The 22,345-nt window shown below is 33.9% G+C and overlaps 2 protein-coding genes across 2 annotated transcripts in view; one reads left to right on the top strand and one right to left on the bottom strand.

Moving 5' to 3' along the window:
• Calx (sodium/calcium exchanger 3) overlaps positions 1-22,345 on the bottom strand; it is a 130,586-nt gene that overhangs the window by 7,891 nt on the left and 100,350 nt on the right. Inside the window, exons 6-7 of the mRNA XM_065362071.1 lie at positions 448-606; positions 84-255 (exon numbers count right to left, since the gene is read on the bottom strand). Coding sequence (XP_065218143.1) covers positions 84-255; positions 448-606 — 331 coding nt within the window. The remainder of the gene's footprint in view (positions 1-83; positions 256-447; positions 607-22,345) is intronic.
• LOC135843392 (hexokinase type 2-like) lies at positions 4,414-14,919 on the top strand. Its single transcript, XM_065361263.1, has 6 exons — positions 4,414-4,666; positions 4,788-4,917; positions 5,400-5,589; positions 6,778-6,933; positions 8,605-9,004; positions 14,770-14,919. Exons 1-6 carry the CDS (start codon positions 4,553-4,555, stop codon positions 14,917-14,919), a joined length of 1,140 nt encoding a protein of 379 aa, XP_065217335.1. The 5' UTR covers positions 4,414-4,552.

Here is a 22,345-nt window from a genome sequence, read left to right as displayed (position 1 = left end):
TCGGAGGCGGTTTGACTTTCTTAAACTAAATATATGGAAGATAAAAGAGTACCAAGCTAGACCGTTTTACATTCTATACTTACTTTCCGGCTGTAACAAAGAACTCGCGATTTTGTACTTTATGATAAAAGGCTGCGATAGACCAAGCTACACCGATTCCTAGGAAGACGTTAACGGCATTGCTTCCAGTCACATTTCCCACTGAATTATCGGCCGTACTATCCTGAATTGCTGCCACTTTACTTGCAAACGTATCTGAAAAATGGTCAAACCAGGAACAATTTAGAATTTTATTCTTTAAGCTTTTCTACGTATATATCGGTTTTACGCAGGCTATACGAAAACTTCACAATTCGTTTATTATTGTTATTTGTTCGCTGGTCTGATATGGCCCAGGCTGAAGTCTCGAGAATAGATAAACAATGTTGGAAAATTCCATCCTCTTACCTGGTACACTGGTTCCCAATGCTACGAATGTAACAGCTGTCACAGAATCTTTTAAACCGACTGTGCAACCGAAATGCGATGCTAAATCTCCGATTACCGCTGTCAAAAGTCCGATGAAAATTATCGAAACGACGAAACACAAATATCCCGAATACATATCTGTAACAAATTGTAAACATTTGCTGTAGTAATATGTGGCTTTTAGATTTATAGGTACCCCTATTATCGCGTGGAAATTTTTTTGTTTACGTTTTGCCTTTGCGAATTGTTTTTATTTTACGGTGTTATTAGATTAGATTACAAATATTGGGACGTATTTTTAGATCAATTACCCACAAAATAAGGCATCGACGATTCAGTAAAAATGATAGGCTATCGTCGAAAACCTAAAATAAGCTGCGATGTAAGTACTAAAAGAACACATTCATTCTGTACATATAAGGTTAAATTTTTAATCCTTTGAAGTTAACATTCTCCCATATCTCTAATGCGAAGAATATAAATTTTTTCACAGATTAAAGATTTACTGCAACCATTCAAGTTGAAAAATGATAAAATTTGCGAAATAATGGGCGTTCTAGATCACGATATTAGGAAAGCTTTAGCTGGCGATGAAACTGCCTCATCCGAATGCTATCAAACGTACATTCAAGATTTTCCAACAGGATCGGGTAAGCTTGGCGATAATTCATACACGTTGTTATCTGGATAATAAATCGCATTGTCATGTATCACCAGACTACCTCTACTTACCTAATTCAAAGAGCATTGTACAAGGTGATGTTTTATTACTTCTTTTTTTAATGTCGTCAATTTGACACGAGTCTGTAATGTACCTATTGGGAACACTTCTCAAAGTAGGTACCATTCTTTTTATTTTTTCTCGTTTGAAATAAAGTATTATATTTACAGATGAAAGAATAATGAAATGAAACGTTTTTGAAATGATGAGCCAATTTCAAGGTGGAGTTTTTATGAAAAAAATCTCTGAAAATTTTAGCTTTCCTCGACTAAAAATTTGAGTCATGCGTTAAACAAATTTTTAATGTTTAATTTCGGTGTCCAAAATTGTTACAAGTACCCAATTCGAAATTGAATTGAAAATGAATCACCAGTAAAAAACATGATTAAAAAATGAATATGAAAAATGTATTTAAATTCACCACGAAAAAATTCTTGAAATTATCACAGAAGAGTTCATTTTGAATTAGGAAAAAATTAATTTGAAGTTGCGAAAAAATTATGAACGAATAGTTGAGTAAAATTATGTTTCAAGTCATCAATGGAAAATTTATTTTGAAATTCATTGAAGAAAATTCATTAAAAATCACTACAAAAACATCAAATCTGCATGACATTTGTTTGGAATTCATTTGTGATCGCCCACCTTCCAGACCAAAAAAATCAATCTCAATTTGGGACTTTTTAAAGAAAAAAATCAATTTAGAATTTTTCACAAAGAAATCAATTTGTAATCACTACAAAAAATGTATTTGAAATTTCAAATAAGAAAAAGAAATCGTTTGAAATCACCAAAGAAAAATTGTTCACCAAATCGAAAATTAAATTTCAAATCAACATGGAAAAATTTATTTGAAATTTCCACAAGAAAATTTATTCAAAAAAATTAATACAAAAGTACTAAGTACTACAAGATAATATTGTTTGAAATAAAAAATTCTCAGAAAAATTCATACAGAATCAAACAAATTCATCTGAAATCACTTCAGAAATAATCTTGAGAAAATTATACATGAAAACAATCGAAACTCTGAATCACCACGAGAAAATTCATTCAAAATTATTATGAAAAGATAGAATTAAAAACCTCCACTGACCTCCAAAACAATGCAGGTCTTTTTGTATGTAGTCTCTATGATTTTAGAAAAATTTAACAAAATGTGAAATAAAATAAATTTTAAATAAATTTTAAATTTTTGTGAAGAGATTCCAAGTATGTACCTCCCTTTAAAAAAAAAAACACACTCTTTCTTGGTCTCCTATGCCAGTTGTCTCCTTCTCTTTTTTTCAAACTAAGCTATTTGAAATACGCAAGAAGCTGAAATTTGGCATTTGCATTCAAAGGAAAAGTGGAAGTGTTTGTGAGCCCTTTGTATGTTTCGACTTCCCAACCTCTCTCAGCTTTTTTTGAGACACAAAAGAGATGGCTTTTTGAGCTTTTTTCCGTGGTTTTCAATTTTATTCTACGTAGACCACATCATCCTAATAATTTTTGAAAAAGTCGATCTCATCTAATGATTGAAATCGAAAATCGAAAATCAATCGATAAAAAGTATTGATTTTTTAGAAAAGAAAACTGCAATTTTATTTTTTCTAAATAAAAACAAAGGTAAACCCGAATGGGTTGATTGATTACTCCTTTTAACCGAAGTCGAAAATCAGAAAAATAATATAATTCGTATTTTTTGGTAAATTGTCATCAAACAAAAACTAGGATAAAACAAACAAAAAATAAACAAATAATTTTGACCATGATCGATTATAAAAAATCAAAAATAGAAAATGAATCGATTTTTGATCACGAGGTACATTTTTGAGGCTAAAAATTGATTCTTAATTTCGAACAAGATCGATCATATGAGATGAAAAATCGAAAATCGATCGATTTTTGGAATTCGATTCATCGATTATCGATAATGATCGATTTTTAATCGAGAGGTATATTTTTGAAGTTGATATAAATTACTTGTACCTACTTATTTTGGATATACTCATATAATCGATCATACGAGATCTAAAATCGAAAATGAATCGATTTTTCGGATTTGATGAAATGATGGATCGATTTTCAATATTGATTAATATGATCGAAAGGTATATTTTCAAACTTAATTTGACTCATTTTGAACATACCGATCATTTGAGATCGACAATCGATAATGAATCGATTATTGCAGATCGATCAATCGATTTTCAGTAATGATGGATTTTTACTTCAGAAGTAGGCATATTTTTTGTGGCTAAAATTGATCCATCGTTTCGAACAAGATCGATCATATTAGATGGAAAATCGAAAATTAATCGATTTTTGAAATTCGAGTTATCGATTATCGATAATGATCGATTTTTAATCGAGAGGTAAATTTTTTTAAGTTGATATAAATTACTCATTTTGAACATATTATGATCGATCATGTGTGAGATCTAAAATCGAAAATGAATCGATTTTTCGGATTTAATGAAATAATGGATCGATTTTAAAATTTCAATATTGATTAATTTATGATCGAGAAGTATATTTTCAAAGTTAGTTTAACTCATTTTGAACATATCGATCATTTGAGATCGATAATCGAAAATCGAAACTGAATCGATTTTTACGGATCGATCAATCGATTTTCGGGAACCGATCTATCGATTTCCATTAGTGATGGATTTTTACATCAGAAGTATATTTTTTGCCGCTAAAATTGATTTTTCATTTCGAACACGTTTGATTACATGGAATCGATAATCGCGAACGAATCGATTTTCGATAATGATCAATTCTCGATTGGGAAGTCATGTTCCTGCACGTCTTTAAATCCTCTCTAAATAGATATGTATCTATATATGCATGTAAGTACTTGGAAAAGGAAGTGAGAAAAAAATCATTTTTGAAATGATCCCCCTGTATCAAAAAATGATCGATATATGCAATTGATTGATTGATTGATCAACTAAGAGGTTCTCTCTCGTTATTCTTGATGAAATTCTATATACAATTCATTCATTTGCCTATCAATTATTAATAATTTACGATATTTCGCACAGAAAGTGGTCGTTATCTAGTCTTGGACCTCGGAGGAACGCATTTCAGAATAATGGTGTTCAAATTTCTACCTTGGAAAAAATACGACGTAGATTGTAGAACGTTTACGTTTCCAGAAGAAAAACTAACAGGAAATTCTGAAGACGTGAGCATAACTATGTACATCTCTAATTTTCTTTCAAAATTCCATTCATTCAATCCATCCAATTTCCTAAATAAAAATGTTTTCAGTTTTTCGAATACATAGCAGAATGTCTCGAATTATTCGTTAATGACGAACACCTTGAAAAAGAGAACATTGGACTGAGCTTTTGCTTTAGTTTTCCTGTCAAAATGGAAGGTTTAACAAAAGCTTATCTTAAAAAATGGACCAAAAATTTCTCCATTTCTGGCGTTCAAGGTGAAGATGTTGTTGCACTGTTGAGAAAATCATTGGATAAACGACGAGTAAGTTTTTATCTGAAATTAAAATTTTCGCAAGCGGTGACGACAAATTGAAAACAAAAAAAAATTAATCAGTTGGGTATAATTTACTAGAAAGTATTCAATAGCAGTATTTTTCCAACAGGTAAACATAAGCCCGATCGTTTTACTCAATGATACTACTGGCTGTCTCTTGTCATGTCATTGGATTGAAAAGAAATGTCGCGTAGGTGTAATAGTAGGTATGAAAATTTCAATATGTCATTCATTAATTAATTACCGAACTTGAGTTCTTCAAATGAATTATAATTAGTATCTTTCCTACCCAATGCCTAAGAGTAATTACGAAGATGACTTCGTCCCCCTTCCTCAATCACTGCTGAAGAGCGAAGATGGAAAGATGATTAATATTTCAAGTATGTACTAGATCATCGAAGAGAGTCTTGAAAAAAAAGGTGAAATGAAATGATAAAAAGTGATCTTATTTCATTTTGAGTTGAGTTGACTTGACATAAACGTGCTGTATTATTAATTCATGTTTACGGCAAACAAGTTAGGCAATTTTATTAACACCTACGAATTCAAATTCATTCATTTTCATAGAAGGCAGCAGAGTTAGAAAACGAGACGTTGAGATAGAAAATTAAAAACAGTGAAATTTTATGACGATTAATCGGTTATTTTGAAATGATAATCCATACAGCATCGCAGTATAAATAATCTATTACATCTCTGAAGAATTCTCGTCTACTTCTAGGAACTGGCACCAACGTTTGTTACACGGAAAAAATCGAAAACATACATCAATTCGACGGAGATCCAACAAAACCTTCCATGATTATCAACACCGAATTAGGAAATTTTGGCAATACAGGCTGCCTCGACGATATCAGAACTGAATACGATAGAAAAGTTGACGAAATGTCAAAAAATCCAGGCAGTCAACGGTAAGTCATTTTCAAAGTCTACGTTCAATTTGCTCGAAAGCCATTCCATCGGTAGAGAATTACGCTCAACCCTCGAAAACTCGAAAAGGAAAACGAATAAACTGGTAGTATTTTTTGAAAACACTTTTGCATGGAGTAATTTTCAGTTCGTGTTTATTTCTACCGAGCACCCTTCTTATTATGCGAGTGGATGCGCGATAAATAGTAAAAGGTCTTCTCTGTTTAAGATTAACCACTTTACAGTACCGCCATGTGACATGTAATCCATAAAAATTTATTTCATTTTCGCTTTTAACATCACTACCGTCTGGTACTTGTTTTTTTCTTTGTTTGCTCTTCTTTTTTCTTTTTTTTTTGAATTTATATTCTTTATTCGAAGCACGAAACGGACAGATTACCTCGTGAAAATACCAAACCTGAATCCTAGAATTTTTTTAATTCCGTCCTTCGAAATGTGCCATTTTCAAGGAAACGATTTACTCGGTAATTTGATACCGTTGTTTTAACAAAATGAACGTTCGGATCAAAAATTACACGAAAAAGAAGCGAAATATTTCGAATTTAATATTTAATACATTTTACACGCTGGCTTTTTGTTTTATTTTAAAATTATTCGAATATTTTCGTACCTACCTACGCTTCGAATAAACGACGAATTAAATTCAATTTAAATACATTTTAAAAATAATTCCATTCCAATTTTCCGAAAATTTAATTTATTTTAAATTGCCCATTTCACAAAAGGACAAAGAAATAAGGCCACAACCATCGAGAACAAATTTAGCAGTCTGAATCGCTAGACAATATTTTTTTTCTCGTTAACTTTTACTAAAACGTAAACTACCGTGCTATTATCGAGGCATAAAGTCATCTTACAAAAGTTGTAATACGTACAAATTCCACCGGGAACTCTCAAAACGTGTACCTTTTAAAATGGCGAAAAGTTTTTAATTTAGTGTAAATTTAAAAGTGGACTTGAAGGAGAAAAAAAAAAGAAAAACGAAAAATAAAAACATCGCGTCGAAATTTTCCCATTTAGTTTACCAGAAACAAATAACAACTGGAAAATAAGCTCTTGGTAAAAATCGATTGGTTCCAAAAAAAGGAGAGAAAAAAAGATTCCACCATTAATTCGCATTACCATAAAAGCCTACGATCCGATGTAAGTAATTTTCACTTGTTTTTCAGCTTCGAGAAAATGATTAGCGCTTTGTACTTCAGCGAATTGGTGCGCCTAGTTATTCTCAAATGTATCGAACTCAAGTACTTATTTGATGGAGAAACGTCCGAAATACTCGCCAGGAAAAGAGCCTTTCTACCGGAATTCATTTACGAAATTGAAGGGTAATTATTCCTACACATCAGTAGGTTTCAAACAAACGTCGCCGCCGAAATCCGACAATTCCTTTTATCTTTCAGATCGTTCTTTTTATTCTGATTGAATAGATCTGACAGCGCAGGGTAGCATACGTTACCAGGCTAAGGTGTCGCAATCCCATTTACAACCCATATGGAGTTTAAGATTTCATTTGTGATTGAAATTCACCTGAGTGTGTGTTATCAAGTTTATCGAAAACAACGTTAAAATTTAATAGAAAAGCCCAGTTTACTTGAAATGAAAGATGTTCAGAAAAAACCTTTCGTCTTGAACCACCAAGTGATGTTCGTTTCCTTAGATAAAGGCTTCGAATGCTATAAAAAATGAAAAAAGGGGGTAAAGTTTCCTTTATGGAAGGAAGACTTTCAATCATTAATTCACAGACACATTTTATTTCTTTCAATTCAAGGTAGAAAAAAAAGTATGAACAAATGTCAGAAAGTCATTTTTGAAAATTTGACACAGAAATTGATTGATTTTTCAGAATAGATCAGTAATTTACCAAAAGTGACAAGTAGTATTAAAAATTGAGAAATTACCCGAAATTTACCAAAAAATTACCGAGAAATTACCAGTAATTTACTGAGAAACTACCAGTAATTTACCGAGAAATTCCCCGTAATTTGCGGAGAAATTACTCGTAATTTGCGGAGAAATTACCAGTAATTTACCGAGAAACTACGTGTAATTTACCGAGAAATTACCCGTAATTTGTGGAGAAATTACCAGTAATTTACCGAGAAATTACCAGTAATTTACCGAGAAATTACCCGTAATTTACCGAGAAATTACCCGTAATTTACCGAGAAATTACCCGTAATTTACCGAGAAATTACCCGTAATTTACCGAGAAATTACCCGTAATTTACCGAGAAATTACCCGTAATTTACCGAGAAATTACCCGTAATTTACCGAGAAATTACCCGTAATTTACCGAGGAATTACCCGTAATTTACCAAAAAATTTCCCGTAATTTACCAAGAAATTACCCCTAATTTATTTACCCGTAATTTACCAAGAAATTACCCCTAATTTATTTACCCGTAATTTACCGAGAAATCACCCCTAATTTACCAACAAAAATTTTCAGTAATTTACCAAAAATTACTGGTAATTAATCAAAAATTACTGGTAATTAACCAAAAATTACCAATTATTTACCTAGAAATTACCTACCCGTAGTTTACCAACAAAATTACCAGTAATTAACCAAAAATGATCAGTAATTTACCAAAAGTTACCAGCAATTTACCAAAAATTATCTGTAATTCACCAAGACTCACCATGCTGGTGATCTTTCAAAAATGACTATAAATTGAGCCAAACATCAAAATGACAATCGCTAAAATTGTGTCAAATTTTCAAAATTAATCAGTTGAAAAACGTACCTATTACAGCAGCCTTCTCATTTTCGATAAGTATAATATTGACTTCTTAAAATCAACTCTCTTGACACGCATTTCACAAAAAAAAAAATTACCACATTTACCTAACACGAGCTCTTACAAAATTTACACGTTTAAATGGCAGGCAAGGCTCGTGAAAACGACGTGTTTGCGAAATGTGTAGGTACGATTCAAAAAGAATTTCCTCAGCTCATAGAACGAGCGCTGGTAAAAAAGAAAATGTACAAAAGGTTGTACACAGAATACCTATTTCCTATTTATAAGAGACGCCGCCACCACCGGTACATAATACACACAATAAATGCGCTGTCGAACCATGTCGCTGATCTTTTTACCCCTTTTTTACTTGGCAGAGATGATACGTTCGAGTTGGATAGAACGTTGGGTATTTTGGAGATAATGAAATTTCAACATGCTACCATTCAAGATTGCGTTAATGTGCGGTATATTTGTAAAACCATCTGTCGAAGGTCGGCTAAATTATTAGCAGCTGCTGTTGCCACCGTCGTGAATAAAATGGATATTAATCATGTCGCTATTGCCTTCGACGGGGGCGTTTATAAAAAACATCCTACGTATAAGGAAATTCTTAGGGATAAAATTAGCGGATACGTTAATCAAGGCATCGCGGTGAGTATTTTTGATTTTTACCTTTGACAATATCAAAGACCTAGATGATTTATGTACGTATCTATTTTGTTGGAGATGTCGCGATCCGGGAAGTTGTGATTTCATTAGATTAATATTGAAGGGTTTTCAGCACATCGTGGGGAAGAATTTACTACTGATGAGATAAATTGTGAGAGCGCGTACGAAAAACGAACCACTTGACCAAAAGTAAAATTTTCAAGGAAAAGCGTTTAAAGTATTGTGAAAATTACTTTAAAAAAAAGATTTCATGTCATTTTTTGAATTATTTTTTTGCATTTGGAATTTCCTTTCTTTAATTTTTATCTTTTTTAAATGGAGGTCATATTTTGAAAATGAATTGTTACAAGTGGAGTAATTTTGCATAAGAACATGTGGTGTTTTTTTTACCTACTGTTTGTGAAATTTTGGAAATCTTCGAAATTATTGAGGGTCTGTGAAAGGTTCCACTCAATTTTTAAGGTAATTTGGCGAACAAAAAAAATGGATATTTTGGTCAAGTGGCCACCTTTTGTTTTTATCATCACAATATGAGGTTCACCTTAAAAAAGTGAAAAACACATTTGGTGACTTCCGGTGAATCTTTCACCAGGAGTCACCAGAATTCACCAAGAAGTCACCATGCAGACATTCAATAAGAATTTCTAAGGTCATGAGAACATTCTCGTGATTTTTTCATCATTAATTCACCTTAAAAAGGTCAAAAACTCACTTGGTGACTTCTGGTGAATTTTTCACAAAGATTCGCCATAAAAAGAGAAAACCCAACTTGGTGACTTCTGGAGAATCTTTCACCAGGAGTTACCAGAATTCACCAAGGAGTTCCCAGATATTCAAAAAAAATTTCGAGGACCATGAGGACCTCCTGGTGATTTCTTCACCAACAATATTAGGGTAAAGTCACCAGTAGTTGACATGATCCAGTAGTTGACACTTACGTCACAAAAATCGCCATTTTGGTGTCCCTGTGTGATTATTGAAAACACTGATCGCACTAAAAATTAATTCATACCTCGCTTATTATTGGCCGTGAGTTAGGTGATGATTATCAGTCATATTTTTTGCGTTTCATCAACTTTTATTTTCACTACGAAAATTTTGCAAATTTTTTTTGCTGAATTTTAATGGTAAGTGTTTTACAATTACTTTTCTATATCCAACAATTTTGAACATTTTGAGATGGTTATTATACCATTTGAAAGCTAATGAGATACACTTTCTTTCTAACTACTTTTGATTGATTCATAATCACATTTTCATGCTCGATAAGCCGGGTGTCAATTACTGGCGCTAAAAAATGAAAAATTCCAATAATTGACACCATATAAAAAGATGTATTTTCTAATGTTTTTTCACCATTATTTTACCAATTTATTCAAAATAGTCTGATTAAAGTACGAGAAGAATATTCAAGAAGCTATAAGTGCTGTAAAGTGAATTAGAAATTACATCTATTTATATGGCGTAAATTATTGGAATTTTTCACATTCTTGAAAATGTGATTCTGATTCAATCAAAAGCAGTTAGAAAGAAAGTGTATCGCATTAGCTTTCAAATGGTATAATAACAACCTCAAAATGTTGAAAATTTTTGGATGAAAATTGTAAAATACTTTGTCAATTACTGGGGTGTCAATTATTGGAATGTCGTGTCAATTACTGGGGTTTTTTGGACACTTTTTGAAATGATCATAGAAATTTCTAAAATCCACTTACGAATGTGAAACACAAATCAAAATGTAAGGAAAACTGTGTTCTTTTAGATGTACTTACCAAAGTTTTCAAAAAAATATCAACTTGAGCTATAGATTGTTTTTTATCAAAAAGTATCAAAAATCTGTTCAACTACTGGCGACTTTACCCTATTCCACATAAAAAAGACGAAAAACCCACTTGGTGACTTCTGGTGAATCTGTCAGCGAGAAGTCACCAGAATTCACCAAAGAGGTCATTAGACATTAAAAAAAAATTTCTGGGGTCATGAGGACATTCTCGTGATTTTTTCATTATAAATTCACCTGAAAAAAATCAAAAACATCTTGGTGACTTCCAGTGAATCTTTTACCAGGAGCCACCAAAATTCATCACTTCACCAGGCATTCAAAAAAATTTACAAAGGCTCTGAGAAAATTCTTGTGATTTTTTTCACCAATAATTCGTCACAAAAAAGACAAAAACCAGCTTGGTGACTTCATGGTGAATCTGTCTCCAAGCAATCACCAGATATTCAAAAAAATTGTCTAGGGCCATGAGGACATTCTGGTGACTTTTTCCATCATAAATTTGCCATAAAAAAGACAAAAAACCAACTTGACGATCTCTGGTGAATTTGTCACCAAGCAGTCACCAAGATCCACCAAAGAGTCACCAGACATTCAAAAAAAAATTCTAGGGTCTCATGAGGACATCCACGTGATTTTACCACCAACAATTCGCCATAAAGAGAAGGAACCCACTTGGTGACTTCTGGTGAATCTGCCAGCAAGAGATCACCAGAACTCACCAAGGAGTCACCAGACATTCAAAAAAAATTTCTGGGGTCAAGAGGGCATTCTGGTGATTTTTTCATCACAAACTTGCCTCAAAAATAGGCCAAAAACTCACTTGGTGACTTCTGGTGAATCTGTCACCAAGAAGTCACCGGAATTCACCAAACATTCAAAAAAATTTCTGGGGCCATGAGGACATTCTGGTAGTTTTCCACCAACAATTCGCCCAGAAAAAGACAATGAACCCACTTGGTGACTTCTGGTGAATCTGCCAGCAAGAAGTCACCAGAACTCACCAAGGAGTCACCAGACATCCAAAAAAATTTCTAGTGTGAAGAGGACATTCTGGTGATTTTTTTATCACAAACTTGCCTCAAGAATAGGTCAAAAACTCACTTGGTGACTTCTGGTGAATCTGTCACCAAGAAGTCACCGGAATTCACCAAATATTCAAAAAAATTTCTGGGACCATAAGGACATTCTGGTAGTTTTCCACCAACAATTCGCCCTGAAAAAGACAATGAACCCACTTGGTGACTTCTGGTGAATCTGCCAGCAAGAAGTCACCAGAACTCACCAAGGAGTCACCAGACATCCAAAAAAATTTCTAGTGTGAAGAGGACATTCTGGTGATTTTTTCATCACAAAATCACCTGAAAAAAAGGTCAAAAACTCACTTGGTGACTTCTGGCGAATCTGTGACCAAGAAGTCACCGGAAACATTCAAAAAAAAATTTCTGGGGCTATGAGGACATTCTGGTGGTTTTACACCAACAATTCGCCCTGAAAAAGACAATGAATCCACTTGGTGACTTCTGGTGAATCTGCCAGCAAGAAGTCACCAGAACTCACCAAGGAGTCACCAGGGCTGCGATTATGAACTTTCGTTACAGTTAACGAATTCGTTAACTCGCATATTTTTTCTGTGACCTTTCGTTAACTTTTCGTTAAGCCATGTTAAGTTTACGTGAGAAAATATCTCTCGTTAAGTTAACGAATAGTTAACGAATTCGTTAACTGTAACGAAAGTTCATAATCGCAGCCCAAACATCCAAAAAAATTTCTAGTGTGAAGAGGACATTCTGGTGATTTTTTCATCACAAAATCACCTGAAAGAAGGTCAAAAACTCACTTGGTGACTTCTGGTGAATCTGTCACCAAAAAGTCACCAGAATTCACCAGACATTCAGAAAAATTTCTAGGGTCATGAGGACATTCTAGTGATTTTTTCATCATAAATTCGCCATAAAAAGACAAAAAACCAACTCGGCAACTTCTGGTCAACTTGTCACCAAGCAGTCACCAAGATTCACCAAAAAGTCACCAGACATTCCAAAAAATTTCTAGGGTAAAGAGGACATTCTGGTGATTTTTTCATTACTAAATCACCTGAAAAAAGGTCAAAAACTCACTAGGTGGCTTCTGGTGAATTTGTCACCAAGAAGTCACCAGAATTCACCAACAATTCGCCATAAAAAAGACATTGAACCCACTTGGTGACTTCTGGTGAATCTGTCATTACGCAGTCACCAGGATTCACCAAGGAGTTACCAGGCATTTAAAAACAATTCTAGGGTCATTAGGCCATTTTAGTGAATTTTTCATCATAAATTCGCCATAAAAGAGACAAATAACCAACTTGGTGATTTCAGGTGAATCAGTCACCAAGAAGTCACCATAATTCACCAAGGAGTCACCATACATTTAAAAAAAACTGCTGTGGTCATGAGGACATTCTCATGATTTTTTCATTTTAAATTCACCTTAAAAAAGTCAAAAACACACTTGGTGACTTCCGGTGAATCTTTCCCCAGAAGTCACCAGAATTCACCAGACATTCAAAAAAAAAATTCAATGGCTCTGAGGACATTGTTGTGATTTTTTCACCAACAATTCGTCATAAAAAGACAAAAACCTTACTTGGTGACTTCTGGTGAATCTGTCACCAAAAAATATTCATGTCAAAAATTTCAGCGAAATCGAGGGACCCTACTTCAGTTTTAGTTCAAATTGTTAAAGGGTTATGGAATACAGTAGGCATATTGTACTATCAATTCATATTTACGGCAAACTAGTTAGGCAATTTTATTAACATACAAGTATATAATATGTACCTATTTATTTTTGGAAGGCGATGGAGATAGTAAAGGAAGCAGTCGTTGTGTACATTTTTTTTTGAACTCGAATAAGAAAGAAGGATCACGGAAGTGGTTTTATCTGACTCAGTTCCTCCTTAGTCCACCTTTACCACCTCTCCCGTGATCACCCTGCAAAATTACCTAGGCAAGAATTCAAATTTTAAAATAAATGATACTTGTAGGAGATACCTATCCTATGGTACCTACATATTTTAACTCGAAATTTTTACCAGTGGAAATTTCTGATTCTTTTAATTCCTTTTCTCGGTCATTTTCCACATTTTTTACTCATTAAATAAAGCTAAATTATTTTCAATCTCTAATTAGAAAACTTGTAAACAGAATTTTTCATTTTCAAACAGCAATATCACGTCACTTTTCTGTTCCATCCAATTAAAAACCAAGTATAGGTAGGTACCTAATACTCGAACTATTTTTCAGCTCTGACAAATTCTTCATATCACAAAACTTCCGAACATCAAAATTAATCATAAACCAAAAATAAATTTTATCTTCTCAATTCCCATCACAAATATCAGGAAACATACAATCATTTTTTTTCTGGAATTCTGGTCACTTCACATCCCCGAACAATACATCGAGACAGTTCGAAATTCGGTACCATAAAATGATACTAGAAAGTGACACATCGCACGATATCGATTGACGTTCGTATATTTAAAGGTAATCGAGTCGAATACGATATCATATATTTTGACAATTGTGAAAGCTTTCGAAATGAATTTAATTTCACCATTGACGCCGGCGAAGCTTTCGTTAAGTCGATAAAAATACGTATTTTTTTTTCGCCCGCTGCTTTACACATACATACACATACCATTTTACAAATAGAAAATACTCGTACCACACTAAAGTTTACTTAGGTTTAGCAGCAAATACCTACCTCTTCGTATAGAACATGTAGGTAGCAGATTCGTTATCTACGAATCTCAACCGCAAACGTAATTAATGAAAATGGCCATCAACCAAAAAAGACACTCTAATCAACTACCACCGTAACCCTCTCTCTACGATTACGTGAACCTCTTACTCTCTGTTTTGTAAACGAAAAGATTAACTTTTTCAGCTGCTTGAAATTTGCTTCTTTTTTGGTGTTACAGGTCGAACATCGATTATCCGAAGAAGGCAGCGGACGTGGAGCAGCTTTAGTCATAGCGATGTTCATGAATCAACAAAACAATTCGCAAAACCCCTCTCCAGCTTCACCAGCTTCGACTTCAGCAACCGATTCTTCCAAATCGGTAGATTAATTATCGAATTAAACGAGAAAATTAGGTTATATATTTTACTAGTACTCCTAGTACCACCCACGAGTATATAAGTGTAGGCAAATCGTATAGTAAAAAATAAACTTGGACCAGAGTTAATTAATTTATCGATCGTTGAACCGAATGGACATTTTGATTAGACGAGGACAAATGTGTAAACGAAGGACGACTCGAAATTAAATTCGTCGCGTTTACCGGAGAATTCAATCGAAATTAAATCTACGTACACGTGAATCAAATCATACTACAGGGACAAATACACATAAGTGTTATTTTTTTTTTACTCCATAATTGATAACTGTCTGGATATCACGGTAGAGTGATAGAGAGAGAGAGAGAGGGGGGAATTAGAAACTAAAAGTTTATTACAACTTGTCCATATGTAGTACCTACGTGTGTATGTTGTGTTTTTTTTTTCATTCATTCATTTTTCCAACCATCTAACTAGCGAAGTATGCAGCTTATGAGCCATAAGGAGTTCATAAATATAGATGAAAAACATGGTAAAGATATTCGCCGCGAATAAAGGTATTTTATAGGTCAAGCACACATTCGTAATAATTTTTGCTTGACCATATAGCCTACAGAATAGCTCATATTACACAATTTACCAAAACTAAATGTTCAGTTTACGGTTTCAAATCATATATCCTATGCCCTTATCACGTACATCTGCGTTAGTTGACTAGTTTAATTTATTTAACCGGCGAAATGATTAACCGAACATTTTGCGGTCATTTCGATTTACCAATGAAGCTGTATAAATGGTACCTGTGACTCTACAATGCCGTACCTATTACTACGATAACCAAATTAACATATACATTTAATCTTAATAGCACGACTAAAAGTCGCTGGTAATATTTCACCAAAGTCGAAAGATATATATATGTACCTCGTATACAAGCGAGTCATTTGCTCTATGGTTGATGCCAATCGACTCTAATTTGAAAATCTCGTCGCGAAAAGGTATAGCCTAAGCTAAAGTGACGCATAGCTGACAGAAGACTCGATTAAGGTGAAATTTTTAACTAAGTCGATGACATTATTTAGCTGAAAATTAACGCCAGACTGGAGAAATTTTACATCTCGTCTGAAAAAGCCGACGCTTAATTAACGCTGAAACGTTATACAACCGTGTCTTGATAATATATATAGGCTTAAAGCGTAAATGTCAAACCTTCAAGTCGACCGAATTCCCAATGTGACGTCACAAACAGCCGAAAAAACCATTCCGGATATAGGTTCGGTTCGTTATCATGATGGAATATGATGGAAGAGTATTAAATGAATTTTTCAAGCTTTCTAGAATTTCTTTTTCTCTTTTTCCAACACCCGACATACCAACAATATCCCCTTCCTCTTACCCCACTCTCTTCAAACTAACTGTTAAGTATCACTAAATACGTTTAATACAGAAACGAATTACTATAACTTCAAGTATCAATTTTCAGCTTCAAAGTGGCTACGATATATGAGTAGGTACTTGCTTATGTACTTTGCCACGTACTACATACGTACGAAGAGTACCTACTCATCACGAAATGCCAGACAAGGCGCCAATTATACGCGTGTATGTTTGATAAGTTCGCTATGCTCGATTCACCCGTTTCTAATGTACGAGTGAGTATTCTCGTGTTAAAGAAATTGCCTACGTAATTTGCCGCGAATATTTGTCTGGCGTTTTGAAACCATGACAACTTTGAGCAATTTGCGAAATAACTTGCACCAGTTCGCAGGAACAGATCTGTTGGAATCGGCATATGTGTGCATGTATCAGTTGGTAATTACCTTAAGTGGAAATTTTTCAAATAAGTTGAACGTTGACGTGCTTATATTATATGTAGATGATAAGGCTGTTTATAAGGAGGTTATGTATTTTGATGGGTTAGTTGAAGAAATGCTCGTTGATGATATCTGCAGTCTCTGCTTCGGTTATCTGTATATATTTGAATGTTGGATCCTGGTGCGTTTTGATGATGATATTTTTTAAGGGAGGTTTCGATTTTCGATTTATGATTTTGAAGTTTTTATTGGTGAAAATTTTCATTTTAGTTTGGGAAATTGGAAATTTCTGTAGATTGGGACGAATTTGTGGGCGCATTATGTAAAGGAGATGGAATGTACTAACGAGGAAACTTTTGCAACCCGTTTATTTCAATTGAGCTGAAATGTGGCTCACTGAAAAAGCATATCATTCAGATCTCAGAACCAAATTTTGAGCTGCCGAAGTTGATTTCTCAATTTTTGGCATTTTTTTTGAGAATGGTGGAAATTTCCTGGTATATGGGCTCCTAATTTTGTACATAAAGAGTAGGTAAATATAGAGATAAAAATCCGAAATACACTTTGTGTCCTAAAGTCTACCTCCTGCCAAATCGATTGCTACCACTTTCGAGCCAATCTGGAGTCTCCAGCAAAAGTTGGTCTTTCTCCAGCAATTTCAAATCACTCCAGAAGGCGTTGTAATCAACTTCAGCAGCTGAAAATTTAATCCCCAGTTTAACATAGGCAAATCTCAAATCCGATGAGACAAGTGGAAAAAATGTAGGTTTTTTCAAGTTGAAAATCTCACAGACATAAAAAAAATTCAAAGTGGTCAATTTTTTCTAAAAATTGCTCAAAACTTATTTTGTCCTCTAAAATTGACCCTCGATATTTATTGTCACCTTTTTCAAGCTGATATGGAGTCTTTAGCAAAATTTGACGATTTTGGGTTTAAAAAAATATTTTTTTAATAATAGGTGACACAGATTTTATCATTTTAGATTTTTTTTTTCAATCAAAAAAATTAAAGTCTTTTTTCTATAGGTATAGTTTTGATTCATATTACGAAAAATCGTTGATATTTGTTCAACTTTCGGATTTTGAATAGTAGGTACCTTCCTATATTATTCAACTAGTAGAAAAATTACGAAATTTTCGACGAATTCTGAGGTTTATTTCCCAAGTGAAGCAAAGCGAAGTGATTCAAAATTTTTTGGAAATCAGCGTATTTTGGCCACTCAAGCCATAAAATTTTCTAAACAATTTTGAAAAATTAAAGTTTTTGAGTCTAAAACGACCTGATTTTCAACATAATGTAATATGTTCGTCTTACCCCACTTTTTTTCAAAAAGATTTTGGAAAAAGAATCATTAAATTATCCAATAGTTACCATTTTAAAAATTTTGATTAAAAAAAAATTGCTGCAAGAAGAAATTTTTGGGTTCTATTTTTAGCTAACTAAAAACTGCAATTTTCAAAAAAAAAATAAAAAAAAATGAAACGAATAAAAATGTTGGTAAATATTTTGTAAAAGAGGATGTATTGTTTCACTCAAATTTCAATTTTACAAGTACATACATACATATTCAACAAGTCTCATGAATTTGAGCACAAGATCAGATCTGTTTTGAGGTTTAGACCTGATCAGATCCAATCATTTTCCTTTTCCTCTTGATATTCTACTGAATTTTCGAACGTTCTGGGCTCCAGCCACTTGAAAAAATATCCGCTTTTGGACTACATCAGATCAGATCAAATTATTTTCTTCTAAAATGCTCAAAAAATTTCCATTTTTTCCCATCAATTTTCAATAGGATTTGTAAATACATAAAATTTTCAGAATCTCAAGCAATACAGAGGCGTAGCCAAGGAGGGGGGGTTGATGGAGGGAGGTATCGACCCCTCCTTGAGCTCAGGGTCGTCGTTAAAATTTGACGAATATAATATGCATTCAAAAACTCCCATTTTTTAAACCCCTCGAAGGGTGCATTAGGTAGTCAATTTTGGCTTAAAATTACGTAGTTGAAATGAAAATCCCGAAACCAGGACCGATTTATCCTGGAACCAAAAAAATGTTTCCAATTCCAAAACTGAAATAAACATTTAGAAAAACAAAACTAAAACAAATCCAATCCCGAATTGAATAAATTTTGATCCCAAAACCAAAACCCAATCCCACTCCTTCCCTAGTTTTCCTTCTTTATACCTTGTTGATTCTACATAGTTTTCCTTCGTCAGTCTGGCTAGGACTCTAGTATAGGTTTTATGATTGGGAAGATGAGGGTGAGATCAGATGAGATTTTAGCTTCATGATGTAGCTCAATTTTGATGTACGCTGTCACACATACTACAACTGTGATGTCACAGTGGGGCTTACATCCTTCCTTATCATCTTTATTATCTGAGTGGTGTCGGGTGCTGCTGCGGTTATACTGGCTCATTACCCACTACAGATACAGCCTGGAAGTGCAATCTGGCAACGTTGCACATCTAGTCCGGATTTATCAATTGTTCTTATGTAGTTATCGATGCGTAATGTTGAAATTCGGGTTTTTCTCGGAACTGAAGAGGTTTAGGAAAATTTTTATCACAACATAAATTGAAGAGAATGAAATTTCCTATCGATTGGTATATTTTTCTTCGAGATTCGTTCAGAAATGGCGATTTTTTTAAAACATTTTTATGGACGGATTTTTTAAAATGTCAACTTTAAATTGAAATTACGCAAAATTTTGAGTGGATACATAGGTACTTTAATATACCAAAATGTTCAGAATTTCATCACCTTTCAAATGGGTTGTTATTGAAAGCGCTAGCAGTTACCGTTCAACAGTTTTCAAAGCTCAAAGCTTTGAACTTTCACAACTTTTGATCGAAAAGCGCTAGAGCTCTGGGGGAAAAACGAGGTTGTAGAGGAGAAAGAGTAGATCATTTTTCATGTTTCAAACACTTATGTGCTCGATCAAATTTTTGATTTATTAAAGTTCAAAGTTTCAAGGTTGAAATTTTTTTACATTTAAATTGAAATAAATCAAAATTTTGATCGAGCACATAGGTGTTTGAAGAATGAAAAATGATCTACTTGCTTTCCTCTACAAGCTGGTTTTTAATTCAAATCTGTAGCATTAACCATTCAAAAATTATTCAAGAAAAACTAAGAAATTGGGCAATATCCCATAAGACAATGCAGCCGTATAGGACTACATCATAATATGGTTTTTGAGACGTTGCCGCTCTGCACTTCCAGGCTGTATCTGCAGTGGGTAATGTCTGGCTGTTTGGACCACACATTGATAGGCGTTCACATCCACAAGTGTTGCCTTTACTCGTGGGACACCTGTATCCTTGTGCCAAATTAGCGGCTGATCTGCAACAGGGGCCTTCAGGGTACTGGAACTCACCATCCATCTATTCTATCTCAATTTTGACAACTCGTTGATTTACTTACTTATTAATGTAAAGCAGACTACGACAAATACAAGAGTGCCTTGCCTAATCCAAGCCTTTGAATTCACCTTGTGCTATATATTGTTGTGATATATTACTATTTTACGTTGTATATCTACCATGCTTAAAACTAATATCGAAGTGTTTCAGATTATTTCTTTTCTAGGTAATATTGTGCAATGGTGTCCTTCGTAACAGTACCAACAAACTTTCCCCTTCATCTGCCTGGAGGCAAGACACCGCTTGTCGGTAGCCACTGAGTGGGGCCTCTGCTCCTGATTGCCTCTGCTGTGAACCTGATCAGGATTCATGCAGGCTCTCTTCTATCCTAGTTTAAGATTGTATATGTTTTTCATCGTCGTCGTTGTAGTTCCTTGTCCTTTACACAGGGCTGTATACCGATATTCAAATACCAATACCAATACCGGCAATACCGGCAAATTTTGAAAAAATTTACGAATACCGTTTTACCAATACCAATTAGCAGACAGATGAAGTACCAATTTATAAAATACCAATAAAGTTTTTGAAATGGTATTAATACCAAAATACCAATACCGAAATAATTTTCAATGGTATATTTTGGTATTGGTATTTTGTGGTATTTTGAATTTTTTGATTGATTACAAAATTATAAATAAAATAACTAATAAATTACTCATATTGAAAAGCTCGTAAGTGATAATGATGAACCTTGAACTCGCGAATTGAGGTGTTTAAATAGACAAAAAGTGTAATTTCTAAAAAAAAATTGAAAAACTTTGTTAATTCTGGCCTAAAAACACACTTTTTATTCGGTATTATATTGGTACAATACCAATACCAATACCAGATACCGAAAAAAAATCCACAACATAATAAAATACCAATACCAAAATACCAAAATTCGATATCTGTATTGGAGAATACCGAAATACCAATACCATTTTGGGAACTGTATGCTAAATACCAATACCTGGTACCAATACCGTTTATGTTTATCGGTATACAGTAGGGTGACCCTTAAAATGCAAAAGTAAATATTTTTTCGGTCTGACCCCCTAAATTTTTTAATTATATCATAAAATTCTCGAATACAAAATTTTAGCCCATTTGGAGGTCATTAACCCGTGCCGAGTTGGCCTAGAATGTTTAAATGGGATTTAACATAGGTTTTTAAGTGAAAATTGCATTTAAATTCCTCTTGGGCGCCTAAAAAATAATTCCGAGGGTTTTTTACAAGAAAATGCCACAAAAGCATGTCAAAGACCATATAAAACAATAACAGGTTCATGGGGACCCCCCTACCCTTCCTTCCTGCCCTAAAAATATAGGGGAAAATTCAATATTTCCAGGGTGGGAAGGAAGGGTAGGGGGGTCCCCATGAACCTGTTATTGTTTTATATGGTCTTTGACATGCTTTTGTGGCATTTTCTTGTAAAAAACCCTCGGAATTATTTTTTAGGCGCCCAAGAGGAATTTAAATGCAATTTTCACTTAAAAACCTATGTTAAATCCCATTTAAACATTCTAGGCCAACTCGGCACGGGTTAATGACCTCCAAATGGGCTAAAATTTTGTATTCGAGAATTTTATGATATAATTAAAAAATTTAGGGGGTCAGACCGAAAAAATATTTACTTTTGCATTTTAAGGGTCACCCTAGTATACAGCCCTGCAGTTACAGGACATTGGAAATCGCATTTTTGTGGTACCCTAACAGGGTGAGGCGAATGCCTATTGCCACTGTGATTATTCTAGGGAATCGACGTAATTTTGAGCTTTCACGTAGTAGTTTCCTGTTGCTTTCTACGCTATCTACAAAGTAGCTCATACATCACTAGCCGGGTTTTTACAACCCTGAGTTCCGTAATCACTACTACCTATAGTTGCTCAACCCATATTTAATTTAAAAAAAAAATGAATGTGAAAATGTATTAATCTGTCAGGGACCTGTGAAGTGGGGATTGTAGTGATTGTGTGAATAGTTTTTTTCAGAGAGGCGTGTGTGGGGTATAGAGTGCAAAGTTTTGTGAGAGATCTTAGTAGGTATCTTAAGTTCACCAGGGTCATTTACTTGAAGCTTGCTTGAACTACACCCCTTCCACAAAAAAATCCCAAAATCGTTTCAAACCCACAGCTCTGGTAATAATATGAGGTTACTGATAAATTTTGAAAATTTTCGGTCTAGAAAAAGACAAACTTTCTGAAAATC

Source organism: Planococcus citri, chromosome 4 (assembly GCF_950023065.1).
Source record: "Planococcus citri chromosome 4, ihPlaCitr1.1, whole genome shotgun sequence".
NCBI classification, from domain to species: Eukaryota; Metazoa; Arthropoda; class Insecta; order Hemiptera; family Pseudococcidae; genus Planococcus; species Planococcus citri.
The sequence above is the reverse complement of the archived record's forward strand: the minus strand, read 5'-3'. Positions and strand labels throughout refer to the sequence as shown.